Source organism: Castor canadensis, chromosome 12 (genome assembly GCF_047511655.1).
Source record: "Castor canadensis chromosome 12, mCasCan1.hap1v2, whole genome shotgun sequence".
NCBI classification, from domain to species: Eukaryota; Metazoa; Chordata; class Mammalia; order Rodentia; family Castoridae; genus Castor; species Castor canadensis.
In genome coordinates, this window is record NC_133397.1 from 76946384 (window position 1) to 76962178 (window position 15795).

Genomic DNA, 15795 nt, shown 5'->3' on the forward strand with positions numbered 1-15795 from the left:
TTTGCAACTAAACACTGGGTTTCAGACAGAGAAAATTAACTATTATAAAGGTTAGGGAGCGTCACAAAATATTATGCCATATGCATTTAGAAATGTATTACTACTCTGTGCATCTAGCTTAGGATGTTTCAAATGGCAATTTTTGATCCTCTTTTTGTGGTATTTTGCCCAACTTTTGAACACAACGTCTAGATGCTGTGCAGCACCTATCTTTATAAACAAGAGTGAATTCAAGATCATTCTCCTCTCCTTCCTAATATATTTGTAAACTCACAAATATTCTTACAATATGTCTGTCATATACTGGATAGCAATTCTCCAAGTGTGGTCTGTGGACTCCCTGAGGAGTGCAAAAGGTCAAGTAGTTTTCATAATGGGGTGCTACTGACCTTTTCACCGTGTTGCTATTTGGACTGACGGTATAAAAGCAATGCTGGCCTTATCAGGGTTGAGCACCAAACTAGCAGATGTCACGTTCTTCACTGTCACATACTTGTAGCAACAGAAGAATCAAAAACAAACCATTGCACTTAAGAATGTTATTGATTGGTTCAGTGGTATGGCATTTGCTGAGCATGCTGTGCAAGGCACTATGTTCAATCCCAAGCACTGCAAAAACAAAACACCCCTGAAATGTTAGTTGTATGTGGTGGTGGTGATGCACACCTATAATCCCAGCACTCAGAAGGCTGAGTCAGGAGGATAGAATTTGAGGCCAGCCTGGGCTACGTAACAAGATCCTGCCTCAAAAAAAGCTTTTAAAAAACTCAGATATAAACCATGAGGAAAAAAGCTCTTTGGAGCTGTCAACAATATTAAAGAATATAAAAGGGTCCTGAGGCCAGTGAGTTTGAGACTCACTGTATTTTATGAACAGCTTGTGTTTATAAAGAGGATGTACATTCAAATGGGGAAAAGACTCCACAGCAGACAAGTACAGTAGACTCAGGCATGTCTTGGTTCCATCTTAATCATACAGTAGAAGGCCTGTGACTTCAAGTAAATAACTTCTCTAAATATTAGTTTTCCTTTTTTACAAAATGTGACCAACATATCAACATCAGGATTACTAAGAGAATTACATGTATGTAAGAAATATCATTAGCATTTCTACATACTAAACATATGCTCAAGAAATTGTCCCAAGAAGTTGGGGCAATTGTAAAATCTAATAAATCTATCATGTTAGCACAGATAGATCAATGACTTTAGATTTTCCTTCTCTCTTTTCTATAAAGTAGAAAATTAAGAACTAGATAGTGTAAAGAAGTCTTAGGATTCTTCTCGTGCATGTAATGTGGCTAGTTAAGCTTTCACTTATTGCTATAAAGGTGCACAGTGAAACTTAAAATATACTTGTGATTTAACATTTCAAAGCATTCAATTCACAGGATATATGGTGGGGCATGGGTGAGAGGGAGAACACTTTTTAAAAGACCTTTAATAGACCACAGGAAATAGTGAAGACTAGGGACAATTAGGGAAACTGAACTGTAGTCAAAAATATAGCTAACATATTTGTCACTTGTAAGATAAAATTTGAGGACCACTAGCTGTTTATAATTTAAACACATTCGACAGCACTTGGGTTATTACAGGTATTTACATTCAAAATAAAAAAAGAAAAACAAGTATTTGCACTCTACTTTGTCATACTATGCAACTTATCTATTTTTGTGTGTGTATGTTTTGGTCTGCAAACACACACATGCTTTGCATCACTCCAACACACTGTAAAATTACCTCAGAGATAAGCAGCTTATAATCTTCTCATTTTGCTGATCATCCTTTATGTCTAGTTTAAAAATAAAGCAAAACATGTATACCCAAGCATAATTTCAGAAGAACACAAATAAAGTTTAGCTGGAGTAGCAATTCATGTGAATACTACTCAAAAAATTTGAATACCAATTCAAAAATTATCAAATTGCTATTTGCATTAATAATTCACAATACAACAGAAGCTCACTAATCTCAAAAGATATTTTAGCATGCTACATGACAAACAGTAGGCACTTAGTCAGGACTAAGCACATAGCAAAGATGGAAATTTGGCTGTGTTTTCCCTAAGTACCTGCCTGGGTGCAGCAGAAAGGAATTCAGGCTGAGTTTACTGGAAGGCATAGGGAAATCTGTTATTACAGATGGATTGCTGGTAGCAGTTTTCCCATCAGAAAGTTCCATCAACACTATTCAGGTCATTCTCAAGTCCCTCATGTTAGCTTTTGTCTTTTTCTAAACTTAATGCTAGTTAGGAAGCTTTTTAAAGAAAAAAAGACTACTGATGTGTAGTGTCCTATGTAGAAGACTGAGGGCATTCTGGAAAATAGTCACAACTCAAAGATAGCCTTAGTTTTAAATGAGCTAAACAGAATAAAGCTCTGAAATGGGAGACTTAATCCATCCAAGTCAAGACTGAAGGTGAGGAAAATACACTCCCCTCCTTCAATCCTCCTCACTCACTCCTACCTCAGGAAAGCAGGCAGGGTCCTTACTTTATTGATGAGGACACTAAAGCTCTAAGGAGCTGAGTCATTTGTTAGTCTTGAGTCTTAAAGTAATATGCCAGAGTAGCTTTGGAAGCAAGATTTGAATCCCTATTTGTTCCCTGCTACCATTCTAGAGCTCAAAACTATTAAGTACAAATTTCCTGCAAATAATCAAATTTGTCTAGAATTACATTCCAAGAAAATTTCAGATGAATTATGCTCATAATTAGAATGCACATTTGAGAGAAAATGCAGGGAATGCCAATATATGGGATTCTGCAGCATAGATTTCCAACTAGTAAAACTCAATTCAGTTTTTATTTATATTTGTCTTATTAGTCTTAGGGATGTTGTGATAATAAGAAAAGATGATCATGTTATAGTTCAAGTAATGTGCTATATTGATATGTCACATAGTATTCATCACTCATTATATGATTAACTCATTTCATGCCCATAATAATCTGAAGAAGTAGACTATTATCCACTCCCTCTTATAGGAGGAATATTGAAGAAAGAAAAATAAAGTAATCGCCCCAAGGGGACACAGCCTATAAAAGGCAGAGAGACCCCAAACCTAAGTAACTGAGCCCTGAACACCAGCAGTTGCTCATTGTAACTAACCTTTCTAGTCAACATTTAATAGAAAATTCTTACCTCTGGCTTGCTGAGGCTAGATGACACCAAGGAACCAGATCCCACGTCCAAATCCCACTGCTTTTTACCATGATTCTCAGGATCCAAAGCTGCAATTCGTCCATCTAAAGTGCTAATAATTACTAATGATCTGTAAATTTGAAAAATAGGACAAAATTGGAAAAATATCTAAGCCGTTGTGCATTTACTTCTATACTTGAGAGAAAACTGGCCTCTACCCAGGCCCCTACTGGTAAGAGGGAAGAGGATAGGTCACTTCCCTCCAACACTGATGGTCTTACCACCATATCAATCTTTAGAACAAGGCAACTTCAATATGCTTTTTATCTAAGTCCCTTATGAAAAACTCCAGATTCCTAGGTCACCCCTTCAAATTACCTAATCCCCATAAAGAACTCAATATCCTCAGTTCTGTTCTCTTCTCCTTTTCCCCACCTCTAGAAAGCCATTCTTTTGAAACACTGATCCTCCCTAAATGTTCACTTTCCTTCTTGCTCACCTACAGACCAGGCTTTCTTAAGGGACTTGCTTCCCTACAGAAGAATTTTTTCCATCCATAACCCCTGATCAGTGGGTCCAGTGATGGGGTAGGTGCACCCCTTGTATCTTCCTACCATTTCTGGATCACTTTCTTTCTTTTCTTACACAAAATCCTCAGACAATTCCAGCCATTACCCTTCCTAGGAGTTGTGTACTGATCCTTAGGTCACCAGCTCCATTCCTGGAGGATTTTAACTGATGGCAACTGTCACTACCTCACATATGCCTGCTCAGGTCTGTTGATTTTCATTATCTGTCAACCTTGCCTCAGTCACTCCTGTGGTCAGAGCCTGCATTTGTCATTACCAATAGCACACTACTTATCCACTGAAATTTGAAGCATCCTACCCAAGTCACCAACCCCTTTCTTTCCAGCTCATTTCCTCTGTTTCCAACTCTAGCAAACCTCTGACCCCACTAGAAGATACATGCCATTGGTCCTTTGACCTTCACTACCAGCATGCTCCCACTTCTTTTGTATCCAGTTTAAATTCCACAGATCTTCATCTTAAGCACTATCTTGTAAACAAACACCCCCAACTCCCTACCCCTCACTCACATGTCATACTCTACTAACAGAACTCCAACCCTAGCTAAATTTAATTTTCTCCATTGTTTATTCCTGCACCTGTGCAATGGAATGCAGCTGGAGAAAAATGTAACCATGCCGGAGCATTCCCATCAGCACTTGCTACAGATTGAATACCTCCCCAGTATGACAGTATTATGAGGTGACATCTTTGGAAGTGATTAGATAAAGAAGGTAGAGCTGCAGGAGTGATGGCAATATCCTATAAAAAAGCGGCCCAGACAGGTGTGGTGATCAAGAAATATCTTCAGCATAGCCAACATGCTTTAAACAGTGGTTCCCACAGAAGATTCACTAATTAAGGCCTCATAGTATCTGTATTTGTATGGCAGCATCCCTTGCTAAGAACCATTATATATAAATTATCTCAAGTAAATCTACCAGTCCTGGGACTGATGTGGCTATTAGTTTAAAATTCTTTTGTAAATTTGCTACATAAATGAAGGAATGTAGTATAATTCTGATGTTAGGATTTGATTATTGAAACTACTAGATCAATCTCATATTTGTATCTTGAGAAATAAAATATTTCAAGTTAAAAAAAAATAAAATAAAGTAAAAATAAAAGTGGCCCAGACGGGTGTGGTGGTGCATGCCTATAATCCCATCTAGATAAGAGGTGGAGCTAGGAAGATTGAGGTCGCAAGCCAGTCCCAGGCAAAAAGGAAGAGGCCTTATCTGAAAAAGTAAACTAACATAAAAGGGTTGGAGATGTAACTCAAGTGGTAAAACACTTGCTTAGCAAGCTCAAGGCCCTGAGTTCAAACGCTGCTAAGGTTTTGTGGTACTACCACACACACACACACAAAAATGGCTCCGAAACTCTTTCACCACATGAGGAAACAGATAGAGGACACTACCTATGAGGAGTTGACCCTCACCAGACACACACTGAATCCACTGGTGCCTTGATCTTGGTCTTTCTAGCCTCTGGACCTGTGAGAAATTTTTCTGTTTTTTAAGGTACCCAATCTATGATATTTTGTTATAGCAGTCTGAATAGACAAAAACAGCATTCAAACCTGCTATCATTTCCCCCAACTTAAAAACCAAGTCAGCTGGAACTGGCGTTGCATACCTATAATTCCAGCTCTTGGGAGGCTCAGTCAGGAGAACTAGGAGTTTGAGGCTAGCTTGGGCTACATAAGAAAACCCTGTCTTAAACAAGCAAACAAAGAAATCAAGCAAAACCCCTCTCCTGGCTCCAGCTTCCAATCTATTTCTTGCTTCTCTTTGCCACAAAACTCTTTGAGAGAGCTCTTACATACTCTAGTCTCCAAAGCCTCTACTCTCCTTCTACCTTGAGCTATTTCTAATCAAATTTTTTGCCCCCATCACCCTACTTAAGTAGTTTTTATTGGAGTCATAATGACCTTCACAATGGTAAATCATGGGGGGGTGGTATCAAGTCTCAGATCTCAGTTTATTTGACTGTCTAGCAGCACTTGACAGTCCATTTCTATATTCTGTGAAACACTCTTTATGTGGCTTCCAGGACATCACACACTCTTGATTTATGTCTTTCTTTTTAAAACTCAATTCTATGCTATTTATTCTCAGTTCCATTTTCTGGTTCCTCTTCATCTTTCTTCTCTCTCTTAAAAATTTTATCATTTTTATATTTACTCATATGTGTATACATTGTTTGGGCCACCTCCTCCCACCTCCCGCTTTTTTTAATACGAATTCCCTAGCAAGCTCTGACAGGTGTCAAAAAAACAAATGAACAAAAAAAGCGTCATCATCTGTTGTGTTCCAAGCTACATTGTGTGATAAGCTTAGGGGTATTCACTGTGGCTTCTTCCCATAGCACGTCTCTGGATGGGAGCTATCACTTCAACTGTGGCTGGAATTAAGTAGCACTACTGGGACAAGGCAGATATGCCACTCTTTAGACTACATAATCCCAATCTAAGGTATAAATGCTTAATGACATCCATTGAGAAAAGCATCAAATAGACAGATACTGCTAAAAACCAAAATCCTTAGGTTGAATGCAGGGATAACAAGATGACAGCATGAAGGTAGACATCAGGCATCAGAACAGAGATGGAAAAACAGGGAGAATAGAAGGCCATTTACATCTCCATGACTGCCCTATTTTGAGGTTTCCATGAACAAGATGAAAAACTTTTAATTTATTCAAGAGTCAAAGAAACTACAGAGGCAGCATTACTGGAGGAAAGAAGGGGGGCCTGATGTCAGTCATGGGTGCACATCCCATGGCTCTGTCTTTATTCTCCTGAACTTGTTTTCTCATAGGTAAAAAACAGTAAAAAGTAATATAGGTAAAAATAATCTGGATGCTTACTTCTCACTTTTACCTTGTTTTAGTTTATAAGGGCATTTGTTTGGATGATTCCACAGCAAGCAGTATTCCAATCTTTCCAGCTACTCTTAGGAAAAGTTTCCAATGACCTCCTTCCTGTCAAATTCATTCCCCTCATCAAGTGTCCTCACAGGAGCCATTGCAACACCAACCAGCTCCTTACTCAGACATTCTTCTTCTCCTAGGACTAGTTTCTCACAGACCCTCCCATCCCTTATCATCCTTACAGGTCTCAATCTAGCAGGCACTTACCCTGTCTGTACTGCATGTCCTTCTTGGAGAGCCAAGCCCACAGCTCCATCTCTCTGTGGATTATGACAGCCCCAAACCTACACAGTATTTGTGGTTTGCCCTCCCTTTCTCTACCCTACCCAAGCATCTTCAGCAGAATCTGCATGTTACCACCATGTTATGTTCTGAATATGTTATATTAGAAAATTAAACTTTTCACCCACAACCTCTTCTTCCTCCTTTTTCCCTTCACAGCATAACCATTCACCCTATCATCTAACATTTAAATCAAACATCAACTGCCTATTCCCTCACCCTCTCCGTTTAGACAACAGTCATGTACTCTTGATTCTATTTCTGAAGCTGGTCTTAACTCCCTTTCTTCTTCATTACCATTGCCCTGGCCCTAGAACAGATTCTCATTCCTCATCAGAACACAACTTAAAAGGCTCTCTGACATATTTTCCTGCCTCATGTCTTTTTCTTTTCTGTTCTTCCATTAGTTTTGTTTCTCTAGTAGAAATGTGATCAACTTCTGAAACTCCTCTGTGCCCACTAAGGAGAAAGCACACTGCCTGGGATGGGACAGAAAACCTTTCACAATTTAGTGTCAATGTTTTGTATGGGGTTTTTTGGGGGGGGACATAAGGTCCTGGAGGTTTGAACTCAGGGCTGTGTACTTGTTAGGCTAATGCTTTTAGTGTACTTTTCTAATCTCAATTTTCTGCCTCTTCTTCCAACCTAATCCCCTCCCACCCATGGCAACACCCCCCCCAGGTGTTTAACCTTTTCGACAAAGTCCTTTTGTTTATTTATAACTTCTTCCATGTCAAAATATTTCATTGCTAAAAAGAATATTTATAATCAATCCCCCCTTCTTTAAAGAAAATACTTAAGAATATTCAGGATTTCATGAAAGAAATAACTGTAACTACTACCTAAGGTTTGATACAATTCAAATTCAAAGCAAGAAGCATGACTCTTTAACTAGCTTTCTTCTTGCCAATGTCCAATCTCCATGAGATTATTTTAAAATGCTGACAGTCTCATAGATTCTTCTATGCAGATCCATACGGTCCAGGAGCTCTGGCTTAGGAACCACTGCTTTGTACTTATTGAACAAACTCCCCATTGTGCCCTTGACACTTATGTTAAAGGATTCGCTATTTTGACACTTCCATTCTCTTCACTTCCATGCTACACTTATTGTCCACTGTAGTATGGTTATTCTTTAACACATTTCCCTGTTGTACTTGGAGCTTCTCAAGGAAAAGACATTTAATGGCTCTCAAGAACTAACAGCACCTAGCCCCTAATAAAATACAATAAATATTTACTGACTGAATACGCTTTGGTAAGGCAGACATTATCCCATATAACAAAAAAGAGGCTGAGAGGGATGTGACTTGCTTAAGATCATGCACCAAGTAAGTTTGAATGGAAGTGCGAATTCAGGTTTCCTAACTCTATTATTCTGTCAACTATGAGTTTACTTACATGATAACCACTATGTTAATATAATATGCAGCATTTTATTCCTTTCAGAAATCTCATCAAAGTATCATTTATCTTCTAATTGCCCCAGTTACGCTCTCAACTTAGTAGAAATGACCTTATACCATCATGAATACACAATTTTTAAAGAACTATTTGCTTTGACTTAAGTTGCTCAGAATACTTTCCTACTTACAGTTAAATTTATTGGATTCTGATAAGTGTATGCTAAATTCCTTCATAAGCTAATTTTAAAGGAGGTTTATCTTCTGTAGAAATGTCCCATTGAGAGAAGGAAGCAAGTGAAAGACGAACATCACTGGAACTGAATTAACAACTGCTTATTTTAAATTTCACATTTCTTTTCTTAGAGGGAAAGAAAGCTGCAAATGTGATCTGGCTGAACCTTTTGTTTGTTTGTTTTGGTTTTTTGGTGTAGCCAAGAATCCTCCACCCAAACATATGCTTTCACTAAAGGAAAGCAAATGTCTCATCTAAAAACAAACTAGTAATAATTGGATTTTACTTCCTAGCCCTCACCTACTAAGCAAATCTTCAAAGCAAACTCCTATATTTAAATATATCATAAGCCTAACCATGCCCCAAATCAAAACAAATATAATGCCAAAAATGACCAACCCTACTTGATCACTTTGACATTATCAGCTAGACCTTGAAGAAACATAACCTAATTTTTCAATGTTACAGGATAACATGAGAGTGATAGATATCCTTTTCCTTCTAGATTAAAACATTTTTCAGGCCAGGTATGGTGGTTCATGCCTGTAACCCCAGCACTAGGGAGTCTGAGCCAAGAGGATCATGAGTTTGAGATCAACCTGGACTACAGAGTGAGATCCTGTCTCAAAAAACAAAACACTTTATTAGGAGTTGGAACAATGAATCCCTCCTATACAATGAATATACGCTAATAAAAATGAAAAAATAAAACACTTTCATTTTGGGATCACTTTATTCAATGAAAAAAATTTAAACAGAATGGTTATTTACAAATAGGACAGGATTGAAAAGAAAAATAAAAAACATTTAATCTCTTCCCTTCACATTTAGCTCTACAACTTACAAGTTTTTTTCTTTCCAGTTCTGGGGATTGAACCAGGGCCTCTCAAATGCTAAGCACATGTTTTACCACTGAGCTATACTCAGCCCCAGTCTGGGTTTTAAACAATCTGCCATAAAGATATAAAAGCATCTCCTCTCTTATAAATACAGCAGAAAAGAAAGCAGGTTCCCAGGCAGTAGTTAGGAAATGACAGTCATGTCATAACTATTGCTCACAGCTGCCAATAGAGAAGGTCCCCTCTGCAAAATGCCAATAGCACACACATCTGAGATCAAATAAAGAACAGTGTAGTCCCTGTCACATATATACTTATACAGAGTCCAGGTATCAATTAAATTAAAAACAACTGTAGGACGGTTAGTCCACTATTGGCCCAAAGTAGGTTTATTTTGGCTTACAACTTGCTTTGAAAGTTATGTGTAAATTCTACCTCAAGAGTGTAGAGTCAAAGAATGAACACTGTTGGGACTAAATGACTGAACTTCCTTACAACACTATATTCTGAGATGCTATATAATTCAATGGTTCTGACAGTAAATAAACAACAAACAAAAACATGATTATGAATTTGAAAATCTGAAGAATCTGGTGATTTCTGTACCTTTGTTTCACATCAGCTCAAGTTGTAAAAGGACAGAGAGGAAAGAAGAATTAACCTAGAAGGTAACACCTACGCACAGGAAATCAATGTGAGTCAATGCCCTGTATAGCTATCCTTACCTCAACCAGCAAAACCCCTTGTTCCTTCCTATTATTGCTTATACTCTCTCTTCAACAAAATTAGAGATAAGGGCAAAATAGTTTCTGCTGGGTATTGAGGGGGGGGAGCGGGAGGGGGTGGAGTGGGTGGTAAGGGAGGGGGTGGGGGCAGGGGGGAGAAATGAACCAAGCCTTGTATCCACATACGAATAATAAAAGAAAAAGGAAAAAAAAAAAAAGAAAAGCAGAGTTTTAAAAACTAAAAAAAAAAAAGAAAAATTATGGAGGGCACCCTCTCTTGGGACTCCGACCAGCTCTGGGAGCTCTACTCTTTGTTACTTTTCTATCTCATATGAGTAAAGTGAGACTATATATATATATATATATATATATATATATATATATATATGAATAAAATGAGACACTTTACTCATTGAATAAGAAAGTTTGCCAAGGTCTTTGTCTCAATTCCATCATTTATAAAATAAAAGCAGTGGGTGAGATAATATAACACCTTCTCAACGAGAGAGAGAGAGAGAGAGAGAGAGAGAGAGAGAGAGAGGAGAGGAGAGAGAGAGTAAATAAGATGTAGTATCAATGTATGTGCTAGATGGCAGGTTCATGAATGCTTTTTTTATTCTCCTTGTCAGTGTATCTGAAATGTGCATAACTTAAACAAATAAATGAAATCTAATAAAGATACATTATAACTGTCATTAAAATAGCAAAAGAAAACACCATTCTGGAATTTTATGAAAAACGTTTAAATAAACGAGCATTCACAAATGCCCAGTTTTTTCAAAAAAAAAAAAAAGGACAGAGAGGAAAGAGAAATAAAGAGGAATTAAATCCTCTCACATTTGCAAAGATTCAGTTTACAGAGGCACAAACTGAAGTAGCACAGACAGCAGTGTCCAATTTAGACGTACATTCTTAGAGAAGAGCTAGAGACCACGGAAAAGAGGAAGCATGCTATGCAATTAGTGTAATAGAGGAGCTACAGCCACCTCTGTACAACTTCTGAGGTTGTCAGGATGTCTTCCATGTGAAGATGCCCGACCTACTGAAAGAACCCCAAGTAACACTTTGCAATTGGCTATTAGTGTTAAGAGTCTGAAAGTGGGTAACATAAATTATGCAAATGCCCATAAAACCTAACAGTGTGGTGAGATTATAAAGGCCTTCTTTCAAACTTTCTACAGTGGCCATGCCATTTAAAGTTCAACTAAGTATAATGGTTAACAGCAGAAGCATTGACATGATTGCAACTAGAAAGACAAATTTATTTTAGCTACTTGAAGAAAAAAAATTTTATTCACTTAATCACATGCTTGAGATGAAGTGAGCATTCTGAATGAAACCAATGAAGAGCAAGAAATTATTATTTATTTATTTATTTGCAATACTGGTGATTGAAGTCAGGGCTTTGCACCTGCTAGGCAAGCACTCTACTACTTGAGCTGTGCCTCTAGTCCTTTTGTTTTGATTTTGTGGGTCTCCACGCCACTTTTACTGGGCTGGCCTCAAAGTGGCGATTCTCCTGCCTCTGCCTCCCAAGTAGTTGGGATAACAGATATGTATCACCATACCCACTTGTTTTTTTGTTTATTGTTTTTGGGTTTTTTTGAGACAGTCTCACAATATAGCCCAGGCTGGCCTTGAATTTTTGATCCTCCTGCATCAGACTCCCTAGTGCTGGGACATAGGTATGTACCACAACATCCCTTTTAAGAGCAAGAAATTCTATTAAGAGAATAAAAAGAGTGAATTGGAGAGTCTTGCTTGTTAAGCTTCAAAAAACAATGTGCAAAAGTACAGATCTTAATTCCCCACCTCCCTCTTTTTAAGAGTTCTGCATGTACCATAGTTCTTCACAGCTGTTTGTAAGAATTGCTTGGTCAATTCAAATCTGTTCCCCTAATCCTCCTTCGTAAAACAAACAAGATACTGGCCTATTATTATGGAACCGATATTTTCTGGGTTTTGACTTTGTTTTTTAAAAGAGCACTTAGAAAAAACTTTGATAAACTCTGCATATTTATCTTTTGTTGACTATCAAATTACTCCCCTAAGGTTTCTGAAATGTTTGCACTCTCTTAACTTCACACTATCAGGCAGATTCCTCAGCCAAGTCCTATCTTCTCCTAACCAGTTTTATTTGCCAGAGATCACATATTCTCTTCCAGGCAAAATTCCTCTATTTGCCCATTTCTGCGGGGGAATAAAAAAATATGTGATCCTCCTGCTTGCCAGTAGATTCTCTCCAACTACCTTCACCAATTTGTTTATTCCTTTCATTCAACCTATAGTCTGGTTCCCTCCTCACAGACTATGAGAGAGGTCCCTTGTCCTAAAAACCGCCTCCCATCAATGAGGAAAGGAGGGAGTGAGGCAGAAAGGGATGAATCGGTAGCCTTTTGTAATCTGTGTATTATTTCTGCTGCTTTATTCTTTAAATGCACTCATCACCAAATCTTTCTTTCCAGTCCTCGTGCTATATTTCCAACCTAGCTAGCTATATTTTTATCTTCTCTGCTAGCTCATTTTCCTTCCGAAAACAAGGCATTTCCTGAGGTCTTCTCATGGGTGCCTCCTCTTTCTCACAACTTCAACTATTTACCCTACCTCCTTCCAGCCCCAGTCTACTCATTCTCACCTGCCTACCAAATGTCTCCCTCTGAATGTCCTGCCTGCTCCTCCAAGTAACCATCTCCAACACCAACCCCCTTACCTTTTCTTTCCTGCTCCCCTAAACCTCTTGATCTTCCTATGTGTGCTGTCATCTTCTGGCCATCCAGTTTCAATCTTTAGACAGAGGTGCCAAAGAGAAGGAATCAACTCACCTGCTAGGAACCAAGATTTTGGCTCAACGCTCTCTCAAATCTGTCTCCTGTTTTATACCATATAACACTGAACTGCTATAATACTCTCTTTTAGCATTTCTTATCTCAAGTTTTTCAGCACACACTATTGCTAGAGAAATACCATTTCAACAAAATTTCAATCAGGCCTGACATCCAAGATACTCTACATAACATTTGTCAAACTAATGTGCATGTGAATCACATGGTGATCTTGTTAAAATGCAGATACTCCATCAGTGGGTCTGAGGTGGTACAATTCTGGGGTTATAACATATTCCAAGTGATGATGTTGTTAGTGTAAGAATATACACACCCACAAAATATAGTCCTGACCTATTTTTCTAGTCTCATCTTTTACACCCTTCCTGCCTAGCATACATATCTGTATCTTTTATATACACACAAGTCACATCACACACACGTACAGAGACAAAATATTCTCTAAACATAATTTCCAGCCTCAGTGCCTCTTGCTGTTTTTTCCAAGTCCAATGTCTGTCAGAATTCTACCCACTTTTCATGAAACAACTCATTCTGCCACAGCCTTTTCTTATCTTTTAACTTACTTCACCTCCATGTCCCAACCAGTGAACACCATAAAAACCTTGTGCCACTCATGACACTTAACTGTTTCTGCTGCATAATGCCATTAGAGGTCTCCTCATTTCATCCTCACTGCTGGATTGCACACTCCTCCCAAAGAAGGTAAGCAGACAGACCTCTCAGCCTGACCTCTGTAACCCCAGGGCTTCTTGAGCCCTTGTCAGTATAAGAACCTACTGAGGTAAGAAGTGTATTCTAAGAAAAACAAAACATTTTACCCTGCTTCAGGTAATTTACTTTGAACAGCTGCTTCAGAAGTTTCTTTAAGATAAACAAAAACATTCTTCCAGGAGGGTTGATGGAAATTTTGTCACATGTTTGCTACATAAAAAATTTTTAAATATGATCATTCAAATATTACCTAGAGAATGTTAGTATTTATCCTATTTATAGTAGTCTCCAGGTGTATAAACTACTGACATTTAATTAAAAATTAAACCTAACTTGGTATGATCTAGTAATTGCTATACTATAAACTTAAAATAACTTCTAGTCCAGTGTCTGGCCCTCCCTGGCTAAATTTACCTGATGCTCCCTTTATCATTCCATTTCTTAAATAGCACTTTCTCCTCAGGAGTGCTAATTAACCATGAACATGTGTTACATTTGTACCCAGACTTTGAAAAGTGCTTTCAAACATGTACCTGACTACATACTATGTTTAAGAAGGTTAAGAAACTCAATCAAGATAAACCTGTACTAAGTGTTTATATCAACCCTTTAAGTATCAAAGAACTGCCAGTATTCAAGAACCTAACCACAGCTCTTAAACTTTATTGTGTTCAAGAATTGTCCAGAGAGTTGTTAAATACGCAGATTCCAGGTTCCTACCCTCAAATACTGTCTGATTCAGTAAACCTGGGGTGGAGCCTAGAAAACTACATTTAGCCAGCATCCCCAGGTGGTGAATCTTTTGCAGGTGTTCGGCAGATCTCAATTACAGAACTACTGATCACCACCCTCGTCCGGGGACCACTACAGAGTTGTGTTTGAAGCAAAACGTGCACATCTCTTCTGAAAATCCTTTCTCAAAACAGCTGGCAGGCAGCACAGGAATAGGGTGATTCACATAAGGAAAAAGGAAGGGAGAAAGACTGCCTGGAGGATGGATAAAGCCCGAAAACAATAACAGGGAAAGTGACGTTTCTGGACAACCTCTGCGCTCCATTCTCCCGGCATCCTCCCCCGCCCTCATCCTCTCTCCTTGAAGATGCTGTGGTCGCCGGAAATCAGGGACCGGGCGCTGGGAAGCTGAGCCCTGGCCCGGAGGGGAGGAGGGCGTCGCGGCTCCCCGCGCCACCCGCTGCCCGCTGCCGGGACTGAGGACGCCCGGCCCCGACCCTTTACTCGGTTCTCGCGCCTAAACGAGGTGCCTCGCTGAGTCCGCAGCTCTCACCTGCCGCGCGGCCGCAGCTCCGCGTCGTCGTCGGGTTCCGGTCCCCGCGACTCCTGTTCGCCCGCGGCTGCCGGCAGTGCCTCAGCGTCCTCCACTGTCACTTCTGCCGCAGCCACGGTCCCCGCCGCCGGCACTCGCCCGGCCGAAGTGGGGGCGGCTGCGGCCCCCAGGCCAAACGCCGCCTCGGCCGGCGGTGCGGGGAGGTTGCGGGTGCGCCCCGTGGCCACGATCCCTGCCACGAGCCCCAGCAGCAGCTGTAACATCAGCAGCGCCCGCGCCAGCTGCCCCGGGCGGGCGGCGCGCTCCATCAGCGGCCGGCCCAGCGCGCGGGCATGGAGGCGCAGCCGCCGGCGCCCGCCTCTCCCGCCGCTCCGAGCCCCCGACCACAGCAAAACGCGCTAGGGACTCCGCCGCCTCCCGGACCGCCTGAGCAGCCAGACGCGTTCCCTTAGCCACGTCTTAGTCCGGCCTCCGCCACCAACACCTGAGTGACAGCCTCCCGCGGACATCGCCCATTGAGCAAACGTTCCTCGCGTCTGCTCTCTGATTGGTGATGAGCCTTGCCACTCTGCGAAAGGCGGACTTTTCTCGGTTGTCAACATCACACTTACCAATCAAATCGTACTTTCGTCAGCTGAGGCCTACCCCTTTTCTGGACACGGTTACCAATAAGAAAGGCCCCTCCCCAGAGTCTTCCTAGCTGATTGGCAGACCCTACAGTTCCCGGAACACCTTTACTGGAACAGATTGGCTCTTCCAGTGGTTGTCCTCGCCCCTCAAAGTCAGGCGCTGCAGAACACTTGAAGATTATTGGTGTAAG

The 15795-nt window shown here is 40.1% G+C and overlaps 1 protein-coding gene across 2 annotated transcripts in view; it reads right to left on the bottom strand.

The window, feature by feature from the left end:
- Window positions 1-15506, bottom strand: part of Eif2ak3 (eukaryotic translation initiation factor 2 alpha kinase 3) — a 60217-nt gene extending 44711 nt beyond the window's left edge. Inside the window, exons 1-2 of one of the 2 annotated variants that reach the window (XM_074050153.1) lie at window positions 14976-15506; window positions 3147-3276 (exon numbers count right to left, since the gene is read on the bottom strand). In XM_074050153.1, coding sequence (XP_073906254.1) covers window positions 3147-3276; window positions 14976-15283 — 438 coding nt within the window. In that variant the 5' untranslated portion in view covers window positions 15284-15506. Of the gene's footprint in view, window positions 1-389; window positions 3109-3146; window positions 3277-14975 lie in introns of those variants that run through there. The other variant, XM_074050154.1, reaches the window with a different exon arrangement.
- Between the last annotated feature and the right edge of the window lie 289 nt (window positions 15507-15795).